Source organism: Artemia sp. Qi Xiang Cuo, chromosome 12 (assembly GCF_049724085.1).
Source record: "Artemia sp. Qi Xiang Cuo chromosome 12, ASM4972408v1, whole genome shotgun sequence".
In the NCBI taxonomy this organism is placed as follows: domain Eukaryota; kingdom Metazoa; phylum Arthropoda; class Branchiopoda; order Anostraca; family Artemiidae; genus Artemia; species Artemia sp. Qi Xiang Cuo.
The window spans coordinates 47,774,655-47,801,266 of NC_142805.1; the positions used below are offsets into that span (position 1 = coordinate 47,774,655).

A 26,612-nucleotide genomic window follows, 5' to 3' on the forward strand; every position below is an offset into this window, starting at 1 on the left:
CAAATTTCAAATATAATAAATTTAACACCATAATAAATTTAACAGCGTGAAAGTAAAGTTGACCAAGTCAATATTAATGAAAAAAAAAATATAATAATAACACAAGTGATCTCAAAACATTGGTGATCAGAGAGAAAGGCCCAAAGTAGGAAGCTCGTGGTCGACTGAGAACGACAAGTGGCTTTGGACCACGTCTTGTGGGAAGCCTGGGGAGTAACTCAAGGCCAATTTTTTTTTTTTTTTTTTTTTTTTAAAACGACCGTAGGAAGGGATATTTCTCAGTCCTTCAAGTGTAAGAAACTAGTTTTTTTATACCAATCAGGGCCAGTCAAAGCAATACTTAAAGGTTGAATAGAAACTTCAGTGAGTTAAGTCTTCGTTTTTGGATCTGAACGCTTTGAAAGAGAAACAGAGAATTTACTTTCTTATAGCTCCGAGGCAAAAAAAAGCTTTTAATTTCATTATATTATATCTATGACGTATGCTGTCCTACAGCTCTGTGTTAAACATTACTTCCAAAGAGAAACAAAGGCATTAATGTCTTTAGCTCCTTGGCGAAAAATTTAATTTCATTAGTTTATATCTATGACATATACAATAACAGAGAGATCACTGTTCTATAGTTCTATGACAAAAATGCTCTTTAATTTCATTGGTTTATCTATTACATATCTTTTGCTATAATTTTAGTTACATATTTTCGCAAGTAAGTCACGTTATATCTTACCTATACTGACTCAGGTCTCGTCCCTCGTATTTTCTATGAAAAATCGACCCAGGTCCAAACAAAGATTGATGTCATCAAAAAAAAAAAAAAATTTTTTTACTAATCGTTTAATTTCTACCAATAAGAAGACTGCAAGGTGATGACGGTGATATCTTTACTAATGGTTTTATACATGGTTTAAGTCGAGGCGAAATCTCCTCTCTACAATGGGCATAAGAGTTTTCTAAGATGTAGAATCCCTACTGAAATTGCCTTCCACGTGAAGAGTGGAAAAAAAATTAAACTATGAAGAAAATTAATCAAAAGTAAATCAAATATGCCTAACTTGACTTAAAAATTAGATAATCTGACACTATTCATAGCTAGAGCTTGATCTGAATCGTGTTTTGCTCTATTTTTAGGTTTTTAGTGTTTAGTCATCCTTTATACTTGCCGTTTTGTTCATTTTTCTTGCTTAAAATATCAGTCAAATTCTTATTTAAGTATTCTAATAATCAATTCGTACTCAATTTTTTACTTTAATTATTTATTAAAATATAATTTCTCAATAAGTTATTAATTAAAATTTATTTATCTCAATAAACTATTTACAAACTGATAATTTATTTAAGTTGGACTAAGGTTTATGTTTAACTTGAAAAGACTGTACTTTATTTAGTGAAAAACGTTTATTTTTGTCAATTTTTTTTCCTGTTTCCCCCTTTTTTAGTTTATGTAAAATCTATCTGAGCAACATGTACATTAAACTATCCAATTCTGATATAGTGAATACTAAAGAGATTTCCTCTTGAAACCTATATTTGTTCACCCCCATTATACCCGTACAAATTTCAGCCAGTTTTCAGTATATTTTGATAGAGCGAATTTGTTTTTATTAGCTGAAGTAAACACGACTAATTCAGAACGTCGGGTAAATAAGTTTAGTTTTTAAAATATGCAATTCAGTAGGCTATACCCTTATATCTGGCAGCTTTATAAAATAAAAAAAAAAAAACTACCAGTACAGAAGCGTCTAATTATATAAAATATTTTATATTAGTTCAGATTCTTATTATTTTGGTCAGACTCCGGGCTAAGTCATGTGCCTCCCACTCGTTTAAGTGATGCACCAACAAAAAACTATTGGGGACAATAACCAAACAAAATATGGGTACTTTTCCTTGTATAATTCAACGACAGGTGTGGAATTACACCTCGATAATAACATGTAAAATTTTAAAACCATTTAATCAGTTAAGATATATGGATTGAAACCCTGTGTATGTCCAATGGCGACTAAGTAAAACCCACAAGGAATTCCCTATTAATGTGAAGGTGTTCCTCGCTTAACGGATTCCAATAAGACTTTAATATAATATTTATTCATTTAGTGCTGAAGGATTTGCTCAAACAATAGCCTTCTAAAAAGATATTGATGTCAGTTCTTCATTATGCTTATATTCTTTGCCAGGCATTAACTGGAATCTACGGAGGCAAGCTTGGAAATCCTGCATCTAATGACCTTATTCGAAAAGCGAATATGAGGCACCAATGTTGACTTGCAATTACGGAAAAATCCTGAGACTAAGAACCTCTGCATTTCAGCCGTTAAACCCGGAGCCCCATGAGAGCGTCTAAGCCAAGAAATAGGGAAGACATCAGAAAACGAGTGGGTATAGAGGTCTCCACTCGTCCTTGTTATGTCTTGTTCCCTCATTGTAGTACTGTTTGCGTAAAACCGTGTGGTTATGACGCTGCAACATGCGTTTCTTAAACAGCACGGACGTGCGTGAGCAATGCAGGCATGAAAAAATATTGTAACAGTAGACCTCAAACTTAATAATTTAGGGTAAATTATGTTTATTTAATATCGATATTTCCGTTCTCAAAACAAATTTGAAGACATTTCTGTTTTAGATTTTCATTGTGAGTACTAATATTAGTGTATTTATTTAATTCTGTCTCATAGCTTAGAAATTAATGTACCCAATTAATACGTGACTTATTTGTACTATGAGTGTTTACTTTAAAGAACGTGTGATTCTGCCTCGCTATTTTTATTACAGGAGGTAAATGGCAAATTGGTTATTGGGTACTACAATGAGCTACCCAGTACAGTTACGACCCAGTAGCATCTATTTTCATCATATCTCAACCGACGAAGAGTACTCCCCATAACTCAAGATAACTTTCATCCCAGCTACGTCAACGAAAACAACAGTTACCTTTGATCATCATTTCTTCGACCGTGAACTGTATTACATATCAGGTAACGCTATATTTCAATCTCAAGTGCTTTAACGAACTACATAATAACACAAATTCTGAGAACTCCATCGATCAGCACATGATAAACGATATTTAATGATATTTGAAGTTAAAAAGATACTTAAAGACATTTGAAGATATTTGAAGCTGAAGTTAAAGACAATATGAAGTTTAATTCTGAGAACCCCATCTATCAGAAAAAGATAAAATATATTTAAATATATTTGAATTTAAATGATACTTAAATACATTTTAATATACTTGAAACTGAAGTTAGAGAAGATTTGGAGTTTAATTCTGAGAACACCATCGAACAGAAAATGATAAACGATACTTAACGAGATTTGAAGTTGAAAGATACTTAAAGACATATGAAGATATTTGAAACTGATGTTAGAGACAATTTGAAGTTTAATTCTGAGAACCCCATCGAGCAGTACAAGATAAACGATATTAGAAGTCAAATGATATTTGAAGATGTTTGAAGTTGAATTAAAGACAATATATTAAGAGAGTAACTATAGTATGACGACAACCCGTTTCAAAAGGCACAAATGAATAATTTTACGCGAGAATATATTCTCTATGTGCCTCAAAAATGCTAAAAATGATATGATGAGAAGAAAAACACCAACACCTGTAGTGGGAAGAATTATTTCCCAGTTGACTAAACAGAACGATATTTAACGGTCATTTACCAGTTGACCATTAGGGAAAACCTGTCGTGTAAAGACAACTAGACTCGAACTGTTCCACGAAGAAACCATAACGTAAATGCTTCAAAATTTTTGCCAAGACAAAAAGAGTGAAGGACAATTATTTACAACAGGAGGGTGTAGTACACTAAGGACACGAAAGGTGATGAATAGATGTGAAGCTACATGTGTTACTTCCTAATAACTTTGACAATTCAAAAATACCAATAGTGAAAGTGTTTTAATGTTATCAGTGAATATGATGAACCCAATATTGTATGTTATAAATCATTCATGTATGTACCACAAGTAGAATTAGGTGTAATATTATCAAGTTATTTACTTAACGTTGTGTAGATAGTATGTAGTATGTCATACAGACAGCAAAAAAAAACTAATGTAAAAGTAGAATAGTCCCAACCTTATTGGAAATGTAAAAGTAATCAGTGTTAGATAAAGAGAAAGATAAAATCTTTAGTATAGAAGCTAACCTAGAACCAAAAATAATCTTAGTCCGGTAGATGAATCTTAGATTGGGATGTAGAATAAAATAAAAAAAATAATTGAAAATTTTTAGCACTCCTAATGAGCAGTTACTAATGACCGGACGTCATTATTTGATGGAAAAGGTGATGTGCACCAGTAGTAGAATACCATACGTTTAAAATACAAAATTATTTCCTTCTAAAGATGATTCGGGCAGAAATTAAACTTCCCCTAATTGAGTTCAAATACCGCTTCCAAGAGTCTAAATTCATAATCAGCAAAAAGAGGAATTACATTCTAGCTTCAGTCAAACGGCGACGCTAGTCGTTCGAATTTCGCTAAGACAATTAGTAGCAAAAAAATGCTATGCACAACATTTCTAAGAAAGTTTAAATGGCAAAAAAAAACCGTGTGAATGCTTGAATCATCAAAACATTTAAAAGAGACTATTGGACGACGATTCACGTCCTTGTGCCACGTGTGCTAATGGCAAGCAGTCCTTACAGTGCAGGACCAAAGAACTGCTTTTGGAAGTGGGGTAGATGTGTTTTTTAATTTTTTTAATCGTAAGTTTGACTTGAGAAGATCCATAGAGATAGAAGTTTTAACTCTTTCATCTCGGTCACCAATATTGTCATTGAAGCGACCCGTTGCTGTACAACTAAGCATGTAAGTTCAATAAATCTATTGTCTTTCTTATCTGTGTTTATTTCATTTATATGTCTGCGTCTAGTCTAATAATAGATAATTAGTTTGTAAGTCTCCAAGGTAAATGCTCCCAAAGGAATCTGATCTCCAGATAGCTCAAGAAAGAAGAGGCCACATTTATATGTCTACATATTCAATTTTCTCTCATTAATTGAGAGCGGCGCTAGCCTAGTTGACACAATCTCCAGCGCTATAAGCGGCGCTATCGGAGAAAGTTCTATCGCCACAAATAATAAACCTTTTATCGCTACATTTCCCCCAAACACATCCAATCAGAATCTTGAGATAGCCATTTTATGAAACGTAGTTTTAAGTTCTGGAAATTAGGTCTTTAAGGATGACAAATCCCCCACAGCCCTCAGGGCAAGGGTTGTAAGTTACGCCCTGGGGCATATAGACAACGTTGTCGTAGAAACTTCAGAAAGGGCTCATTCGATTAGAAATTTAAATGGCTAGTTCCCTTTTTAATAGTCGAAAGTGATTCTATAGCAACTGACACCCCTTCCATGCCCACCATTTCCCCAAACACATCCAATCAAAATTTTGATATAGCCATTTTGTTCAACGTAGTTGAAAATTCTGGAAATTATATGTTTGAGCAGGACACTTCCCCCACAGTCTTCAGCGGCAAGGGTTTTAAGTTATGCCCTGGGGGCATATATGGTTCTTATGGAAGGAATGCTCGTACAAACTTTAGAGAGGGCTCATTTGATTGAAAATTTAAAGTTCTAGTTCACTGTTTGAGCGTCAAAAGATATTGGAGGGTAACCAGCTCCCCCCAAACCCTTTTTTCCCAAATGCATCCAATAAAAATTTTAAGATAGCTATTTTGTTAAAAATAGTTCAAAGATCATATAACAAAAATTCTGGTGTCGACACAACCCACCAGGGCCCAGGGGCAGGCGTTGTAAGTTATACCCTGGGGACATTTATGGGTCTCATGGAGGGGATGCTCATATTAACTTCAAAGAGGGATCATTTGAATGGAAATTGAAAGTTCTAGTTCACTTTTTAAGAGTTAAAAGAGATTGGAGGGCACCTAGCCCCCCCCCCCTCCACGCGTTTTTTCCCGCCAACCCATCCGATAAGAACTTTGAGATATCTTTTTTTAAAATAGTTCAAAGACCATATAACGAAAACTCAGAGGTCAACACAGCCCCCCAGGGCCCGAGGGCAGGTGTTGTAAGTTATGCTTTGTGGGAATATATGGTGCTTTATGAAGGGATGCTCGTAAAAAATTCAGAGATGGCTCATTTGATTGGAAATTGAAAGTTCTAGATCAGTTTTTTAGAGTAAAAAAAGATTGGAGGAGACCTAGCACCCCCCCAAGCCTCTTTTTCCTCAAATGCATCCAATAAAAATTTTGAGGTAGCCATTAAGTTAAAAATTGCTCAAAAGTCAAAACAAAAACTCAGGTGTCGTCACAATCCCCCAGGGCCCGGGGGCGGGCGTTGTAAGTTACGCCCTGGGGCATATAATGTTGATCCTCGTAGAAACTTCAGAGAGGGCTCATTTGATTGGATATTGAAAGTTTGAGCTCACTTTTCAATAATCAAAAGAGATCCGAGGGCAGCTAGCCCCCCCCCCTCCCACGCCTTCATTTTTCAAAACCCATCTGATGAAAATTTTGAGATAGACATTTTGTTAAAAAAGTTCAAAGGTCGGATAAGAAAAAATCCGGTGTCAATAGAACCCCCCAGGGCACAGGGGAAGGTGTTCTAAGTTATATCCTAAGGGCATGTATGGCTCTTATGAAAGGGATTCTCGTATAAACTTCATAGAGGGCCCATTTGATTGGAAATTGAAAGTTCTAGTTCACTTTTTAAGAGTCAAGAGAGTTAAACTAGCCCAACACGCTCTTTTTTCCCCAAGCCTGTCCGCTACGAATTTTTGAGATAGCCAGTGTTTTGGAAATCGTTCAAAAATTAGATAACAAAAACGTCCCCCAGAGCCGGCGTTGTAAATGCTGTCCTTGGGGCTCAAATAAAAAGTTCAAAGGTTAGATAAGAAAAAATTCGGTGTCAATACAACCCCCCAGGACCCAGGGGAAGGCTTTGTAACTTATGCCCTAAGGGCATGTATGGTTCTTATGAAAGAGATGCTCGAGCAAACTTTACAGAGGGCTCATTTGATTGGAAATTGAAAGTTCTAGTTCTATTTTTAAGAGTCAAGAGAGTTAAACTAGCCTCCCACACTCTTTTTTCCTCAAGCCCGTCCGCTACAAATTTTGAGATAGCCAGTGTTTTGGGAATTGTTCAAAAATTAGATAACAAAAACGCCCCCAGAGCCCGGGGGATAGGTGTTGTAAGTGCTGTCCTAGGGGCTCAAATAAAAAGTTCAAAGGTCGGATAAGAAAAAATCCGGTGTCAGTAGAACCCCCCAGGGCACAGGGGAAGGTGATCTAAGTTATACCCTAAGGGCATGTATGGTTCTTATGAAAGGGATGCTCGTATAAACTTCAGAGGGGGCTCATTTGATTAGAAATTGAAAGGTTCCAGTTAAATTTTTTAGAGTCAATAGATATCCAAGGGCAATTAGCCCCCCCCCCACACACACCTTTTTCCCCCAAGCCCATCCGATAAAATTTTTATAATACTCATTTCATTAAAAATAGTTCAAAGGTCAGATAAGAAAAATTCCTGCGTCGATGGAGCCCGCCAGGGCCCGGATACCCGTTATGAGTATTGCTCTAGGGACATATATATTTCTTATGGAAGGGATGCTCGTATAAACTTCGGAGAGGGCTCATTTGATTGGAAATTGAAAGTTCTTGCGCACTTTTTAAGAGTCAAAAGAGATCGGAGGGCAACTAGCCCCCCCCCCCTCCTCCACGCCCTAAATGAATTAGATAATAATTTTAAGATAGACATTTTGTTGAAAATATTTCGAAGTTCTGATAACAAAAAACTCCGGTGTCGACACAGTCCCCCACGGCCCAGGGGTAGACGTTGTAAATTATGCCCTGGAGTATATATTGTTGTTCTGGAACGGATGCTCGTATTAACTTCCTAGAGGGCTGATTTTATTGGGAATTGAAAGTTGTAATTCACTTTTTTAGAGTCAAAAGTGATTGGAGGGCAGCTAGCCTCCCCCAAAATTGCATTTTTTTTTCCAGAGGCACTTCATATAGAAGGGGTCGTCGTATAAACTCCAAAGGGGGCTCATTCGATTTGAAATCAAGAGTTCTAGCGCCCTTTTTCAGAGTTAAAAGTGATCAGAGGGCAACTGCCCCCCCCCCAATTTGAGGTAGCCATTTTAAAAAAAAACAGTTCAAAGATCATATAACAAAAACTCCTTTACATATGGTCATTTCGTTATAAATAGTTCAAAGGTTAGATAAGAAAAACTCCTGTGTCAACACACCCCCCTCAGGGCTGGGGCAGGCGTTGTAAGTATTGCTCTGGGGGCTTATATGGTTCTTATGGAAGGTATGCTCGTATAAGCTTCACAGAGGGTTCATTTAGAATGGAAATTAAAAGTTGTAGTTTATTTTCTCAGAGTGAAAAAAGATCGGAGGGCAACTAGCCCCTCCCGCCCTGTACGCCTTTGGGTGTATCGGATGAAAAAACCCATCCGATAAAATTTCAGGTGACCATTTTGTTAAAAATAGTTCAACTATCAGATATTAAAACTCCAGGATCGACGCAACCCCCAAGGGCCCAGGGACAGGCGTTGTAAGTTATACTCTAGGGATATATATGGTTCTTATAGAAGGGATACTCGTATAAACTTCAGAGAGGGTTCATTTGATTGAAAATTGAAAGTCCTAGTTCACTTTTAAAGAATCAAAAGAGACCGAAGCTTAATCTAGTCCCTCCACTCCCTTTTCCCCTAAACCAATCCGATAAAAATTTTGAGATAGCAATTGTGTTAAAAATAGTTCAAACATCAGATAATAAAAAGTCTGAGGTTGACACAAAACCAATTTTTCACTTTGATATTGTTACTTTGATATAAGTTTTGATACTTTGATGAATATATTCTTTTTTAAAGTTTGATTTGGAAATAAGGAATTTTTAAAAACTTGAAATTTTTTGCAATCAAAAAGGAGCAAAAATCAATTAAAAAAAACTTTCCGAAAAATAAGTTTTACAAAGAAAAGTAAAGGCCATTTTAAACTGAAGCTCAGCAGAGTCAACTATATGTTGAAATTAAAACTCAAAACGACCAGAAATTACTATTAAAGAATAAATGAAACCCAAAACGAACAGAAATTAAATAAACAATCATAGTAAAAACATACAACAAGTAATAATATAAATGAACAAATAGATCTTAAGGCGATTAATGCTTAGATTTTATATGAATATCAAGCTTAAAATGAAAAAACATATTTTCCTATTGAAGTATAAATGAAACTTAAAACGAACAGAAATTAAATAAACAATAAATGCAAACAAATATACAATAGATATTAATGTAAATTAATAAATACATCTTAAAACGAGTGAAACTTATATGAGTATACAAATCGAACTTTAAACGAACAAAAATCACTATAAACAAGAGTTTGGGTATGACCTACTTCTATCACTGTAAAAGTCTAAAACCTACTGCGTTATTGGCACTTTACTGAAAACTAAATGCGTCTTGAACAGTCTTGGAAAGTATAAACAACATCAAATTGAATATTTGATGTTATTAATTGTTGAAAGTTCCATCAGATTGTGGAAAGATCCACAGATTCAAGAATTTATTTCACTGTAATTGTACTTTTATTTTCAATGCTTTAAGAACTGGAAAAGAAAATATTTGTAATATAATTGTGTTTTCACTTAAGCACCAATGACGCAGTAGGCTTTTGGTTTTTATTTACAGTTAGGAAAGGAGGCAGTATCCAAACACTTGTTTGTAGGGAAACTATATTCGTCTTTAACAACTTTAAAAAGAGCTAATAAATTAAATTGAATATTTGATGTATAATGATATTAATTGAAACTGTTGAAAAGAAAATATTCACACCAGATCGATTGTTGGAAAGAAAATGTTTGTCATAAAATTGGTTTTCAGTACAGGGCCAATGACGCAGTAGGTTTTAGACTTTTACAGTGAGAGATGGAGGTCATACCCAAACTCTTGTTTGTGGTGATTTTTGTTCGTTTCGAGCTTGATTTGCATGTTCAATTTAAGTGTCACTCGTTTTAAGATTTATTTATTAATTTATATTAATATCTATTGTATGCTTGCTTGCATTGATTGTTTGATTTAATTTCTGTTTGTTTTAAGTTTCATTTATACTTCAATAGGAAAATATTTTTTTGTTTTAAGCTTGACTTTCATATTCAATCTAAGCATTAATCGCTTTAGGATCTATTGATTCATTTATATTATTACTTGTTGTATGTTTTTGCTATGATGGTTTATTAAATTTCTGTTCGTTTTGGGTTTCATTTATTCTTTAATAGTATTTTCTGGTCGTTTTGAGTTTGAATTTTAAAATGTATTTGTATCTGCTGAGCTTAATTTTAAAATGGCCTTTACTTTTCTTTTAAAAAATTATTTTTCGGAAAGTTTTTTTTAATTAATCACCAATAAAGATCATTCTATTGTTAAGATAACTCCTGAACCATGACAGTAAATTGCCACGAATACCAACATGATTTAATTTTCCCAATAGAATTTTAGGAGCCATACCATCGAAAGCTTTTATTTAAGTCAATCAAAACCGCAGCAGGAGTTTTACTTTTATCCATCATTTTATTAATAAACAGTATTAGAGATAAAAGTGCGTCTTCTGTGGATTGCCCAGGTCTGAAGCCAAATTGTCTGTCATTAAAAAATCCTTTCTTAGCAAGAAACCTAAATAGCTGATGGTAGACTGGTTTTTCAAAATTTTTAGAAAAGACTTAAAGCAGTGATATAGGTCTGTAATTCGTAACGACAAGAGGATCTTCACCTTTGAAAAATGGGACAACCCTAGCTTTTTTAAGATCAAATGGAAATTCGCCATTATCATAGGCAGCGCAATAGCGCTGCCTAAGTAAAGAACGATGTGGGCACAATGAATTATTTATTTATTTTTTTCTTTCTCCATACCTGGGCACTTTGTATCGAAGGAGTTGTCGTAGAAACTTCGAAAAGGCCTCATTCGATTGGAAATTGGAGTTGCTAGTGCCCATTTTAATAGTCGAAAGTGATTGGAGGGCAACTAGCGCTCACCCCGCTCACGCCCATCATTCCCCCAAACACATCCAATCAAAATTGTGAGAGCCATTTTATTCAGCGTAGTTGATTTCCAGATAGAATATATGTTTATCGGGAGGACACTCCCTCACAACCCTCGGGACAAGGGTTTTAAGTTATGCCCTGAGGGCATAAAAGAACGATGTTGGCACAATGTATCATTTATTATTTTTATTCCTTTAAAGCAGGGCACTTCATATCGAAAAAATTGTCGTAAAAACTTCGAAAAGGGCTCATTCAATTGGAAATTGGAGTGGCTTGTGTCCTTTTTAATAGTCGAAAGTGATTGGAAGGCATTTAACAACCCTTCCACGCCCATCATTTCCCGAAACACATCCAATCAAAATTTTGAGATAGCCATTTTGTTCAACGTAGTTGATTTCCAAATAGAAATTATGCTTTTTAGGAGGAAACTCCCCAACAGCCCTCAGAGCAAGGGGTGTAAGTTATGCCATGGGGGTATATAAGGTTTTTATAGATCGCGTTGTCGTAAAAACTTCTAAGAAGGTTCATTCGATTGGAAAATTCAAAGAGCTAGTGCCCTTTTTAATAGTCGAAAGTGATTGGAGGGCAACTAGCTCCCCCCCCCTCCCCACGCGCATCATTCCCCCAAACACATCCAATCAAAATTTTGAGATAGCCATTTTGTTTAGCGTAGTTGATTTCCAGATAAAAAATATGTTTTTGAGGAGGACACTCCCCCAAAACCCTCGGGAGAAGGGTTGTAAGCTATGCCCTGGGGATATATAAGGTTTTTATTGAACAAGTTGTCGTAGAAACTTCAAAAAGGGCTCATTCGATTGGAAATTGAAATGGCTAGTGCCCTTTTTTATATTCAAAAGTGATTGAAGGGCAACTAACACCCCTTACACGCCCACCATTTCCCCAAACACATCCGATAAAAATTTCGAGATAGCCCATTTGTCCCACAACGTTCAAAGTTCAGGAAATTATACCTTTGAGCCGGATAATATCCCCAAAGTCTTCAGGTCAAGGGTTATAAGTTATGCCCTGGGGGCATATAAGGTTTTTTATTGAAGTCTTTGTCGTAGAAAATTGAAAAAGGGCTAATTCGATTTGAAATTCAAAGGGCTACTACCCTTTTTTATAGTCGAAAGTGATTTGAGGGCTACTAACCCCCCTCTCACGCCCACCTTTTCCAAAAACACATCCAATCAAAATTTTTAGATAGCCATTTTATTCAACGTAGTTGAAAGTTTTGGAAAATAGGTCTTTACGGATGACAACCCCCCTACAGCCCTCAGGGCAAGGGTTGTAAGTTATTCCCTGGGGGCATATAAAGTTTTTATTGAAAGAGTTGTCATAGAAACTTCAAAAGGGCTCATTCAATTGGAAATTGAAAGGGTTAGTGCCTTTTTTAATAGTTGAAAGTGATTGGATAGCGACTAACGCCCCTCTCACGCCCACGATTTTCCCAAACACATCCAGTCAAAATTTTGATAATCCATTTTGTTCTGGAAATTAGGGCTTTTAGGATGATAACCCCCTCAGAGCCCTCAGTGCAAGGGTTGTAAGTTATGCCCTGGGGCATATAAGGTTTATATAGAAAGCTGTTGTATAAATCATAGGCAGCGCGATCGCGCTGTCTAAGTAAAGAACGGGGACACTCGAGAACGAGACAAGAAACGGGGACTAAGTAAAGAGGAGGACACTCCCCCACAACCCTCAGGGCAAGGGTTTTAAGTTATGCCATGGGGGCTTATAAGAACGATGTTGGCACAATGTATTATTTATTAAATTTTTCCTTTAGAGCAGGGCACTTCGTATCGAAGAAGTTGTCCTAGAAACTTCGAAAAGGCGCTCATTCAATTGGAAATTCGAGTGCCTTGTGCTCTTTTTAATAGTCGAAAGTGATTGGAAGTTGACTAACACCCCTTCCACGCCCACCATTTCCTGAAACACATCCAATCAAAATTTTGAGATAGCCATTTTGTTCAGCGTAGTTGATTTCATGATAGAAATTATGTTTTTGACTAGGATGTCCCCCACAGTCCTTAGGGCAAGGGTTGTAAGTTATGCCCTGGGGGCATATAAGTTTTTTTTATAGAAGGCGTTGTTTTAGAAACTTCAGAAGAGGCTCATTCGATTGGAAAATTTGAAGGGCTAGTGCCTTTTTAGTAGTCGAAAGTGATTAGAGGGCAACTAACCCGCCTCTCACGCCCACCTTTTCCCCAAACACATATAATTAAAACTTTGAGATAGCCATTTTATTCAACGTAGTTTTAAGTTCTGGAAATTAGGTCTTTGAGGATAACACCCCCCCCCCCCACAGCCCTCAGGGCAAGGGTTGTAAATTATGCCCAGTGGGCATATAAGTTTTTATAAAAACGCGTTGTTGCAGAAACTTCAAAAACGGCTCATTCGATTGGAAATTGAAATGGCTAGTGCCCTTTTTAATATTCGTAAGTAATTTGGAAGCAACTAACACCCCTTCCACGCCCACCATTTCCCCAAATACATCCAATAAAGATTTTGAGATAGCCATTTTGTTCCACGCATTTCAAAATTCAGGAAATTATACCTTTGAGCAGGAGACTCCACCCACAGTCTTCAGGGCAAGGGTTATAAGTTGTTCCCTGGGACATTTAAGGTTTCTATTGAAATCTTTGTCGTAGAAACTTGAAAAAGGGCTCATTTGATTGGAAATTCAAAGGGCTAGTGCCCTTTTTAATAGTCGAAAGTGATTTGACGGCAACTAACCCCGTTCTCACGCCCATCTTATCCCCAAACACATCCAATCAAAAATTTTAGATAGCCATTTTATTCAACGTAGTTGAAATTTTTGGAAATTAGATCGTTAAGGATGAACCCCCCCCCCCCACAGTCCTCAGGGCAAGCGTTGTATAGTTATGCCCTGGGGGCATATTAGGTTTTTATTGAAAGAGTAGAAACTTCAAAGAGGAACATTTAACTGGAAATTGAAAGGGCTAGTGCCTTTTTTAATAGTTGAAAGTGATTGGAGAGTGACTAACGCCCCTCTCACGCCCACCATTTTCCCAAACACATCCAATCAAAATTTTTTGAGTTATCCATTTTGTTCAACGTAGTTGAAAGTTCTTGAAATTAGGTCTTTTAGGATGATAACCCCTAAGAACCCTTAGTGCGAGGGTTGTAGGTTATGCCCTGGAGGCATATAAAATTTACATAAAAGGTTGTCACATAAATTTCAAGAAGGGCTCATTTGATTGGAAATTGAAATTGCCCTTTTTCATAGTCGAAAGTGAGTAGAGAGTACTTAACCCCCCTCTTACGCCCATCATTTCCCCCAAAAGATTCAATCAAAGTTCAGAGATAGCCATTTTGTTCAACGTAGTGGAAAGTTCTGGAAATTATGTATTTAAGGAAGACAAACCCCCAGAGCCCCAAGGGCAAAGATTGTAAGTTCTATCCTGGGGGCATATAAGGTTTTTACAAATAGAGATGTCGTAAAACTTCAAAAGGGGCTCATTCAATTGGAAATTGAGAAGTCTAGTGCCCTTTGTAATATACGAAAGTGATTGAAGGTAACTAACCCCCCTCTCTCGCCCACCATTACTCAAAACACATCCAATCAAAATTTTCAGATAGCCGTTTGGTTCAACGTAGTAGAAAGTTCTGGAAAATAGGTCTTTGAGAATGACACACACACCCCCCCCCCCAGTACTCAGGGCACGGGTTGTATGTTATGCCCTGGGGATATATAAGATTTTTATTGAAAATTTTGTCGTAGAATCTTCAAAAGGGCTCATTTGATTGGAAATTGAAAGGGCTAGGGCCATTGTTAATAGTTAAATGTGATTGGAGAGCGACTACTGCCCCTCTCACGCCCACCATTTCTCCAAACACATCCAATCAAAATTTTGAGATAGCCATTTTGTTTAACGTAGTTGAAAGTTCTGTAAATTCGGTCTTAGAGGATGACAGCCACCCTAAAAGAACTTAAGATAAGGGTTGTAATTATGCCCTGGGGGCATATTAGGTGTTAATAGAAAGCGTTGTCGTTTCCAAAAGGGCTCATTCGATAGGAAATCGAAAGGGCTAGTGCCCTTTTTAATAGTCGAAAGTGATTGGAAGTCTTAACAGTTTTATAGTAAAGATCGATGTGAGTATAATGTATTATTTTTTGTTGTTGTTGTTGTTTAGACCAGGGTACTTCGTATCGAAGGAGTTGTCGTTGGAACTTCGAAAAGGGCTCATTCGATTGAAAATAGAAAGGGCTCATGCCCTTTTTAATAGTCGAAAGTGATTGGAGGGCAAATAATCCCCCTTCCGCTCCCACTTCCATAGTATAGAAGCTTTTCTTCCATAGTATAGAAACTTGTTTTATGTTGTTCACTCGTATTTGTCTCAAGCCTTTACAAATAGTAACATCCAAGTTTATTATTTAAGTTTTATACATGCATATCTAAAAAAAAGAGCGGAAATTGATTTAAAGAGCCAAGTTTCAAACAGTTCGTGGTAACGAACTGTAAGTAAGGAGCGACCCGGCTCAATGGTAACCGAAACTCTAAAAAATAAAATTTTGATACCAATAGATACATCAAATGAATCAGGTTTTAATGCTGATTTCAAATATGTAAGTTTCATCAAGTTTAGTTATACCCATCAAAAGTTGAGCGCCTGAGAAAATTTGGCTGATTTTAGAAAAAAGGGGGAAAGACCCCCTAAAAGTTATAGAACCTTAATGAAAATCACACCATCATATTCAGCGTATCAGGAAACTCTACTGTAGAGGTTTCAAGCACCTATCTACAAAAATGTGGAATTTTGCATTTTTTGCCAGATCATGGATGCGTGTTTATTTGTTTTTTTGTTGTTTTTTTTCCAGGGGTGATCGTATCGATCCAGTGTCCTAGGATATCAAGGGAGGGCTCCTTGGAACGGAAATTAAAAGTTCTAGTGCACTTTTTAAGTAGCCAAAAAAATAGAGGGCAACTAGGCCCCCTCCCACGCTCATTTTTTCCCAATGTCACCCGATCAAAATTTTGAGATAGCCATTTTGTTCAACATGGTCAAAAATATGATAACTATGTCTTTTAGAATGACTTAATCCCCTGAAATCCCGGGGGGGGGGAGGGCTGAAAGTTAAGAACTTTGGTTATTTCTTGGTTATTGGGAAGTATACAGACGTTTTCAGGGGGGATTTTTTCTGGTAGGTGGGGGGGGGTCGGGGTTATATGGGAGGATCTTTCCGTGAAGGAAGTTTTCATGGGGGAAGGGACATTGCTATGAAGGGGGCGCCAGATTTCCCAGCATTATTAAAGAAAAAGATCAGAAGTTAAATTGATAAAAAAATAAGTTTTTCAACTGAAAGTAAGGAGCAGCATCAAAACTTAAAACGAACAGAAAATATTATGTATATGATTGGGTTCACCCCCTAGTCAATACCTCGCTCTTTAAGCCACAGATTTTTTAGTAATTTCATAAGAGCTATTTTATTCTAATTAACGGCCTTTGTGATTAAGGGGTCATTTTTTAATAATTGGAACAAAATTTGAACTTTAGCTTAAAGAGCAAGGTATTGAATAGGGGGCGAGCCCCCTAATATTGAAAATCTATGAATATAGAAGTTCGTTACGTAAGTTAATTCGTAAGTTACATATATTTATTACTAATAAAAACGTTCGTAAATAGAATTAAACAAGTTTCGATAAAGCCATTTAACCAAATAAAAGTAAAATTAATATACAAATTTTGTTTTAATTATTCATGTACGGTGAGCCAAAATCAAAACCTGCATTAATTCAAAAACGTTCAAAAATTAAATAAAAAAAAAGTTTTTTTTAACTGAAAGTAAGGAACGACGTTAAAACTTAAAACGAACAGAAATTATTCCGTATATGAAAGTGGCTGTCCCCTCCTCAACGCCTCGCTCTTTACGCTAAAGTTTGACTTTCTCACAACTCTACTATTTTTAAACAATAAAAAACTTTAGAGTAAAGAGCGAAGCGTTGAGGAAGGGACGGCCCCTTTCATATACGGAATAATTTCTGTTTAAACAGAGGCTCGTTAATTCGTTTAAACAAAAGCTCGTAAAACTAAGAGTTACTTTCAAATCAATCCTTGCTCAGGTTTAAATTTCATTTTTAACCAAACCAATTGGGGGGTTTTTCCAACTAGAAAGAAAAAAGAGAAGGGCTTGATCTTGTACTGACAAGGGATATAAAGCTCAAATCTAGAAAACAAGGGTTTTGAAACCTTCCAAATATAATCACTGAAGCTTTGAGTTTCTAGATTTTATCCCTTTCTTTTATATTTGGCAGTACCAATCGCCAAGGTTTAAAAGTTTGGGCACAGGGGATAGGAGAATACAAAATAAGGAATATCATATATACTCACACTAGCTAGTAAGAAAACCTTATCAAATCCACGTCCCTTGGTGATAAAAACATTTGCGTTTTTTAATTTTCAAAAGTGTAAAATTACTTTTGAATGAGTATTTGCTCACCTTAGTTAACTTGGCTTTTAGTCAAACTAATTGTGCAATCAAATCGTGAATCTATTAATGCACTTACCTCTGTGTTACTACCACAACTATTAGCAGGATTTGGATCTCGGATGTGGTTCTGAAACTTTGGAAAGAAGCCATCCAAATGTCTACCATTCCTACCCTTTTCATTTTTGTCTTTCAAACTCCGGGAAAGGGGGCCATTACTAGTGACAAGGGTAGAGTTACAACTCGGTTTCTCTTTGGGAGATATAGAGACTGGATTGTTGGAATACATATTTTCCGCTAGAAATAAAATCATATAGTTTTGTTCAGCCCCATAACTGAGAAATACACTCACTAATTTAGTACTATTGAATCCGGAGGCCAAACATTGGTCACCGCGTGCTCCAAATAGTATCAAAAACTGTTGCGAGAGGAAAGTTAAGTTTGGCTCGGAAAAAAAAAACAATACCATCATGCTTTATGGGTCAAAAGACCGTTTAATACTTCTAAAAGTAGATTTATTTTTTAGCATGAATAAAGTGATAGAATGATTGATATCTAGCGTTAATCAGCAACTCATAAAGATAATCATGAAGACATAATATCCATTTTATTTGTTTTGGTATTCATATCTCTCTTTTTTTAATCTCTTCTTCTCTTTTCTTATATATCTTTTTTCCTTTGATGGTCAAGAGGACAAGAGGATATTTTTTTTTTTTTTTAAACTCTCTTGTGCTCTGCACGGCAGTCCAAACAATTGTAAAATCAAATAGAAATGTCTTAAAATATTAAAACTTGCCCTTTTTCCAAAAATTTAGGCAGGAACAACATAAAATTTGACTTCATTAAATTTAAAATTGTTTCAGATTGGGTACTTGTACGATATACACCCTACTTATTGTTCTTCTAATATGTTTCTCTGACGCTTAATCCTAATGAAATATACCAAATTAAGATAAAGATAAATACTTTAGAAGCACCTTTAGGCTAAATATTTGTACATTAGGGGGTGGGGGTGCGGGGGATAAAGTATAGCTGGTTTGCATGCCTAATTTATTATGTACAATTATTCTGCATATTATGTAGTAAGAATTGTTACCTAACTTCGCACTGTCCAAATACTTTACCCTCACCCCCCTAATGTTCAAATATATAGCCCAAATTATATATTTTTCATCTATTCTCTCAGTTTTCTTTGTATTGTCTCACGTTAAGCTCAAAGTAACTAACGAAAAAAAAACAAACGGTTCTATAAGGCGTCAATGAATGGAAAAACTTGAACAGTAGGGCGTTTTCATACAAGTTCCTCTGATTGTTCTAGTTCTCCTGGGCAAAGCTGCACCATCTATAATGTGTGCCATTTTTAATGCATAATAAAACATATTAATTGTATAGGGTAGTATTGTGTAGTATAAAAATAGGGCAGGTTCAGTTGTTCCCCATGACTCTTTCCAGTCTATAAGTGTAAGGTTTGATGTATTGTCGAAGGCTGTTTTCTACAAGTGCATAAATTCAACTCCTTCTCTAGATTTCTCTACCGTATTGTGCCCTCCCTCCTCATTGTCCATCCAAAAAGACGGACACGGTGATACACAGTTCGGTCGGACTATCTTAAAGTTGAGACGCCCAGAACGGGTCTAGGCGTTTTCCCTCTGCAAAAAATATCCCCTGAGTACCCTCCCCCGCAGAAAGTCTCCTGCAGAACAATCCTGCCAAATAATTCTCCTCATTACCTCCTGGATAATTTCAGATGTTCATTAGAAAAGAAATTTAAAGTTCTACATACCTGTTAAGTCAGAGGCAATGCTATTTCGTTGCCTGTAGTAAAGAGCCATAAAGGTTCAATGTTATTATTTATTTATTCTTTCCCAGAAGACTTCATATGTAAGGAATAGTCGTATAAACATCGGAGAGGGGCTCATTCGATTGCAAATTAAAAGTTGTAGTGCCCTTTTCAAGAGTCAAAGTGATTGGAGGGCAGTAAGTCATCATCCTCACTGTTTTTCCCCCAATCAAAGTTTTGAGAGAGCTATTTTGTTCACAATAGTTCAAAGGTCAAATAACTATGCTTCCAGGTTTGATAACCCCCCTTCCAGCCCCCAGGGCAAGGGCTCTAAGATATGAAGTTGCCCATTACAAAATTTAAGATTTTTATGAGAAGGATGGTCGGAAATTGGTATTTAATCCCTCTTTATTTCTGGGAATATTTCTGGTCGACGCTGTTTATATGAAAGTACAGAGTAATATTAAACCCCAAAATACCCTTCCTCATCTCCCACCGAGAATAGGGTACTTGAAGAACAGCTTCATTCGACCTTGCACTTCGATTTGGAAAGATCTTCCTGGGGGCGTCACTCCCAAAAGTTTCTCTATCGACTCCTTCACAAGAAGATTCAATAGTCATCTAAAATCCCGTGATGGAGTAATGTAAAAGACTAAGAGCAAATTCGATATTTTGGTAGTTAAATGTGCTTGGCACCACGAATTTAGGAATAAAAAAATAAAAATTTTTATTATTCGTTGAATATAAAATTTTATTTTAGGAAATTGCAATTTGATGATAGTGGGAAAATGGGGGGGGGGGAATAATCTAAAACAGCCACTTCTGAACGCTATTATGTTTAAGGGTAAATAATAATAAAAAAAAAAATGAGCCATTATCTACAAATCAGACACAGTACTTATGCCCAGTTGGTCAAATTAATTTGCCGTTTTGGATTCCAGGTTAGAATTATACAATTAGAAGCCGATTGTGTATGGTTTTTATGGTACTGATTCAGTCTTTTTCAAAATCAAAGAGTTTTGGCCAATATTACCAATGTATTTAAAAAAAACATGCATTGGCCTGCTTTGTGTACTTACTACATCAAAGCAAAGTTTTCCTTGACATTGGTTTAATATTCTATAAAATAACTAATGTGCCGATAAAATCTATCCATGCTACCAGGAACTAGGATTTAGAGCCCTAGATGGCCGTAGTAGTTTCACTTGAAAGAAATTTACTGAGTCATTAACCAAGTTAGCTTTTTTTTCTTCTACGTCACAAACCTTCATCCTTGAGAAAAATTGCTTTTCTCTGTCCACTTCCTTTGACGAATACTATTTCTGACAGTGATGAGACAAGGCCACCAACAGACACATATCCATAAACTGCAGGACGGCAGGGGACATTGAACATCTTCAAATAAGCTTTGTCAAAACCGGACATTGATATTTGACCACCATGATCTCTTAGAAGTTTGACAAGATTGTGACGAAATAGTTCAATAGGTGCCAAGCGTGCTGTATTTTGCTCAACTGAAACCTGTAAAAAAATTTTAAAAATAAGTTGTGATGGCCAATATATACCGGAAAGTCAAATAGGTCTTTTGGGTGTTTTCAGCGGGTGTTCAAGTCTCCATGGCAACATTGGAGGGATAGATCAATCTACTTAGGGAGGTCATCTTTTTTTTAGCGTAGCTGCTAAGAGAATTGTCCTTAATAATTTTTTTTTCACCTTGTATTATTTCATTGAATTCGAAATTAGTTTGTAATCAGCCTCTGTACGGTGGAGTCGTCAATAAAACGCGAATTTCTCCATATATATTTATGTCAACACTTTCCCCCCGTTCGTGTAGGAAATAGGTAATGCCTGTTGGTACGACAGTTTCAGATATTTGAAATAAGAGGCAAATTTCTGGGGCTACCAAAATAGAGACACGGCGGGGCACTTTTACATAAGTTTAACTTATGCCCAATTATACCAAACTTTACACTCCCTCTCCAATATGGCAATAAGTATAGACCCCTAACGTCAACATTGGTTGTGTGGCAGAATGTTGAAATTTCAAAGGTTTTCCAAGAAATAACGATCAACACAATCAAGCTATTTGTTGAAAAAGGTTAGAGCTAAATGTGTTGTTTTGATATTACTCAGTGCTGATGGCAGTAGACTATAGCAAAGCTTCAGCTTTTGCTCCTTTTTTCTAATTCTACTGGGTAGCGGTATGGCATCTTTGGCGCTGATATTTAGAAAGGCAGCTCATTAAGAAAGGCAGCAAAAGAGCTTTTTTCTAATTCTACTGGGTAGCGGTATGGAATCTTTGGCGCTGATATTTAGAAAGGCAGCTCATTAAGAAATGCAGCAAAAGAGCTTTTTTCTAATTCTACTGGGTAGCGGTATGGCATCTTTGGCGCTGATATTTAGAAAGGCAGCTCATTAAGAAAGGCAGCAAAAGAGTTTGGAAATATCCACTATTTAGGTTTTTGAGTTTAATCTGATTAGATGAAGCCACTCCGGTAACAAGAGTTCCTCTTATAGATTTTGTTTCAAACTCTGCAAGAAATTGTAAAACTATTGTAACTAAGGCAAGCTATGTTGGAACCTAGGCCAGAAATAGGCCAGGAATGGGTTTTTCAAGGCAGTTCTTTTTCTATTTGTTGTGTCATTGGGAGGCTTTTGGTCGTATTTCCTAGAATAAACTCATAAATCCTGAGGTCACCTTTCTGCAATATTATAGGCAGTTTCTTGTTATGCTTGCCTTTGCATTCCAAATTGTAGATTTGTAGCCTCCAAAGATGTGCAAGGTATAAGTTAATCAAAGGCTATGATAAGAAGTCACGTAGAAAACTGAGAGGTGTTTCACTGGGGAGAGCAATTATCTTACTCGTGTTAAACCTGGAAATATTCCGTTAAGAAGACAGCAGAGATTTTTTCATCTGAAGAAGGAGATTACAGCTTTAAAAACAAAACTTTGGTCATTAGAGAAAGAAATTGATAACATTACTGAAGAACAGAAATAGAAAAAGGTAGGTTTGGATGTTCCCTCCAAAAACCTATATGCTGGATCGTTTGGGATATTTTACTACCTTCAAGAGCTAGGCAAGACAATTTCCTTTGCTACTTGACGCAGACATAAATGTACAGCTAGGTGAGAAGTTTTTTCTTCTATCCTTTTGTATTCTGTTTTCTTTGGGATTTCTTTGGGGTCTAACCTTCGTTATCAATAATGAGGGTTAGAAAAAGTTCCTGTTTGCTTCTGTTTTATCTTTTCTTACACACAACCCCCTACCTCCAAGAAAGAACACGGTAAGCCTTGCATTTGAACTTTTTTTAAAAATTATCTTGCAAAGTTCCCCGCAGAATACCATTGTCAATTGTAGCAACTTGCTTTGACACATTGTTTTTTTAAGACCGCCAAGATTGCATCATATAGCAATTCTGGTTCCCATCCACTTTAATCTCTTGTATTCTTGTTCAGAGCTTTCCTCACAAATATTCGTCTGAAAAAATAATAACAAAGCAACTCAGTAATTTCTGCAAGTTCACATGTTCTATAGAGTAAATGTAGTTATACAAAACACATACAAATGTAGAGTTTATAGCCTAAAAACTATATGTGCACACAGGCAGACAATAGAAGGATCATGCAAAAAGAAAAAAAAAATACAAGAACGCAAAAACACTTACAACACAATTATTGACTTTAGTATGACTGAAAAATACAAAAATATAATGTGAAAATCGGCGTCATATACTTAAAGTCCTGGAAGGTTTGGCAAAAGATAAACTTATAGGCTTCGGCTTTGTTAAAAAGACTGATAATCTAGTATAACCAATATCATTATCTTAGACCTCTCAAAGGCCATCTATTTTCAAGCTAGGGTAGAGCCCCAAAACTGAAGTGTGAAACATGAAAGAAAGGAAACGAAACGAAAAAAATAATTTCAGGTAAAAAAAAGTGACTGGACTATTTTCATTAAATGCTAGGATACAGAATAGTTCTAATACTTTTCAAAAATGACTTTAAAATTGCAAATACTACAATTCAGTTCACATAAATGAAGTTATAACTGAAACCTTCAAAAGAAGACGAACTTTTAACCTCTTCTTTTTACGAAGCCCTTTTATATCTCTTTTGGGTAATTAAATAAATGAGATTTTTAACTATTTTTCTGTTTATTCTCTCTCTCTTTCTCCCTGTCCCTATACCTCTTTGTATTTTAATCAATTTCTGCTTCCCTCTCGACCTTTATCTCCATCCATCTCTTTCTGTCTCTGCATTTTTCTTTATGTAACTGCAGTATTAATTTGAATGTAGAAGGCATCTTACCCACTCATGATTTTGCACGTTTAATAAAGGGAGCTAAGCATTTGTATTGATATGAACTTCTTTGAAAAATTTTTCAACCTCTCATGCTCATAAAGAGTCCACAAAAGTAGCCAAAAGCATGCAGCCAAAGATCAGAAGAAAGAAGCCAGAGAGAGAAGACCGTTTCCAAAAAGAATTTATATGATGCAATTTATTTATTTAAATATTGAAAAACCCTCAAATCAACAAGAACAAGACGGAGCACTTAAAATAAAAAAAAAAAAAAAGAAGACACAAACTACAACAAACTGAACCAACAAAGAAAACGAATCACTGATTCAATGAATGAGCAGATGGGACCATTCGTGTAGATTTCGGCGTATTTCTCCATTATGCTTCGCTATTCGTCTAGCGACGGCGACGTCAGGGTCTGTGACTTTAAAATTTTTAATTACATTAGAATTCTTATACCACGGAGGTAGACGAAGCAAATACTTCGCAAAAAGAAAATACATAGCTCTGATTATATTCGGGTCATTTTTTGTGAGAAGTTTCCAGAAGGGGGTGGCATATAAAATGTGAGGAAGAGCGATGGCGTTATACAAGCATGCTAGAAGCAGCCGGTTGAATCGGAGTTTGCACGATACAACTGAAGCGTAAGACGCTGAAATTCTTCGTTTAAGCTGTTCGAGGAGAAGTTTTCGGGCGTGACGGATAGACAAACCTATGGGTAAACCTAGATAAATGAGGTGATCCACTGGCTGGACAGAGCTAGAACCAAGGGCAATGGTAGGAACACGAAAATAAGTTTTCAATTGAATAGGACGATTTCCAATTTTGAAGAGTTGAACTGAAGTCCAACTTTAAGATATTCGGCTTCAAGGATTTCGAAGATATCAATTGACCGCTGAAGGGTTCGGCTAAGATTCAGGATGTTGTCCGCGTAACATACCAAAGACAAGTTAACAGATGACAGAATCAGCGAAGATGGACAATGATCTTGTGCATCAAGGACACGGTTACTGAAAAGGTCGGGAGAGGTGACTGCTCCTTGACGCACTCCTTTCTTGACTGGAACTAGTCGGGTGCATGGAATTGGGCTCAAACCCTTGTCAGGAGGTAGCTTCAGTCGGATCCGTAATCTGGAATACAGATTCCTGAGAGAACAAATGACAGCTAGATTCAGCCCACGTTTACCGGCCTTCAAAAGCACCACCGCATGGATTAGAGAGTCAAATGCACGTCTAATGTGGTGTCCTGCCAAAGAAAGGCTCTCTCCAGAAGATTCGGCATCTATCAAGACAATAGCAACGACTGTTAAGGCATCAGTACATCCAGTTCCTCGCTTGAAGCCAAACTGATGTGGAGAAGTGTAGCATACTTTTTCGAGTTCCTGTATAAACAGTAACTTGAAGAGCTTGCAGAGTGACGTAGCTACAGTTATCAGACAGAATGCTTTACATTGAGTTTCAGATTTTCCCTTTTTAGAACTGGGAGTCAGATCTCCGATGCAGAAAGAGGCAGGAACAATTCCTTGAGAGAAAATCATCTGTATAAGCAGAGAGAGATGTGCGGCGAGAAGTTTACCTTCATTTTTCAAGTGGATCGCACTGACTTCGTCGATGCCCGATGAGCCTTTCCATTTGAGTCTACAGATGGCATCTTCAAAAGAGCGGGTACTGACGATAAAATCTTCATCGGGGTGAGAAGATAGAAAGTGATCTAGACCAGCCTCGTAAGATTGTTCGATGGAGGGGTCAGGAGCTGAGAGCTCCGATTCGTAATGGGCATACCATTCATCTTCAGGGATGTCGGCTGGGGATGGTGACAAATTTTTTTTACAGAACGAGAGACAAACTTGAAGATCATATTTCTATCTTGTTTGGCACGGGCAGAATAGCAATTGACTAGATTTTTCCGATGCCGAGCCAGGGCCTTAGAAAACTTTTGCTTCGTGAAAATCCGTATGCTGTTCACAAGACCCATATTCGGACGTCCACACTCTTTCCATACTGAAAACCAAAATTTTGCTTGACTACATGAAATAACGAGATCTGGATTTGACGACCACCTGGGAATGATTCTTTTTCGAATTCGTTGCAAAGGAACAGCTTTTTTTTCTGCGAAGCAGAGAGCATGGCAAATTTCTGCGCAATATATATCTAGACAAATCAAAACCTCTTTTTGAGGTAACTGAAGTGACTTCTAAAGGAGATGAAATGGGACGCTGATTTTATTCAGGACTGAATCTACCGACTCGATAAATAGGGCTTTATCGATTTTTGACCAGTCACGACGGTGTCGAGGTACTGAAGGAGCAAGAGGTGTGGTTTGGTGACCAAAAGATGGCATACCGACAGCGCAAGCTAAGGGAAGATGATCAGAAAACTGATAATCAAACACAGCCTTTACTATATCCGCTCGCAAATCTGACGATACTACAACGTGGTCCAGGTTGAAAGTTCGCAAGGACGTGTGAACATACGTAAAATCGGACGATTTATCTAAAATACACAAGAAATCACTAAATAAGTCTTTAACTAGTGTTGTACGCGGTGAAGCTTGAGAATTCGGCTCGGACAGATTACAATTATAGTCACCGGCTTTAATGCAAGGTAAACCTAAGTGCCGAATTTTATCTATACATGAACCTAGTTTTTCACAAGAAAGCGCAAATTTACGCTCAGACTGGTCATTATTGTAGTCTGTGGGAAGATACATACTAATACACACAGAACAATCCACTCTCACAGCTAGATAATAATCATTTGTTTCAAAGATACTAGAACGGAGAGCTGATTTCACAAACGTAACAAGTCCACCCGAGAGTCGGCCTCTGTTCTTTAGCTATCTAGCGGGTACACAATAAGTTGTCATATCCTCAAGCTCAAGTATGTTCAGACCATGTTTAGTAACAAAATGTTCCTGGAGACTATTCACACTAAACTCAGAACGGGGGCTTTCCAGAAACGGAAGTTTATTAATAAAAGAGCCGTTTATATTCCACGATAGAAGAGTTAGTGACGAGGTCAATAGTTCGAGGGTTTACGGTTTTTCGGGCA

At 36.7% G+C, this 26,612-nt stretch overlaps 1 protein-coding gene across 2 annotated transcripts in view; it reads right to left on the reverse strand.

The window, feature by feature from the left end:
* LOC148946207 (meiosis regulator and mRNA stability factor 1-like) overlaps positions 1–26,612 on the reverse strand; it is a 344,665-nt gene that overhangs the window by 15,076 nt on the left and 302,977 nt on the right. For both annotated transcript variants that reach the window (XM_089098280.1, XM_089098279.1), the window contains 2 exons: positions 20,528–20,783; positions 17,562–17,779 (listed from right to left, as the gene is read on the reverse strand). In XM_089098280.1, coding sequence (XP_088954406.1) covers positions 17,562–17,779; positions 20,528–20,783 — 474 coding nt within the window. The remainder of the gene's footprint in view (positions 1–17,561; positions 17,780–20,527; positions 20,784–26,612) is intronic.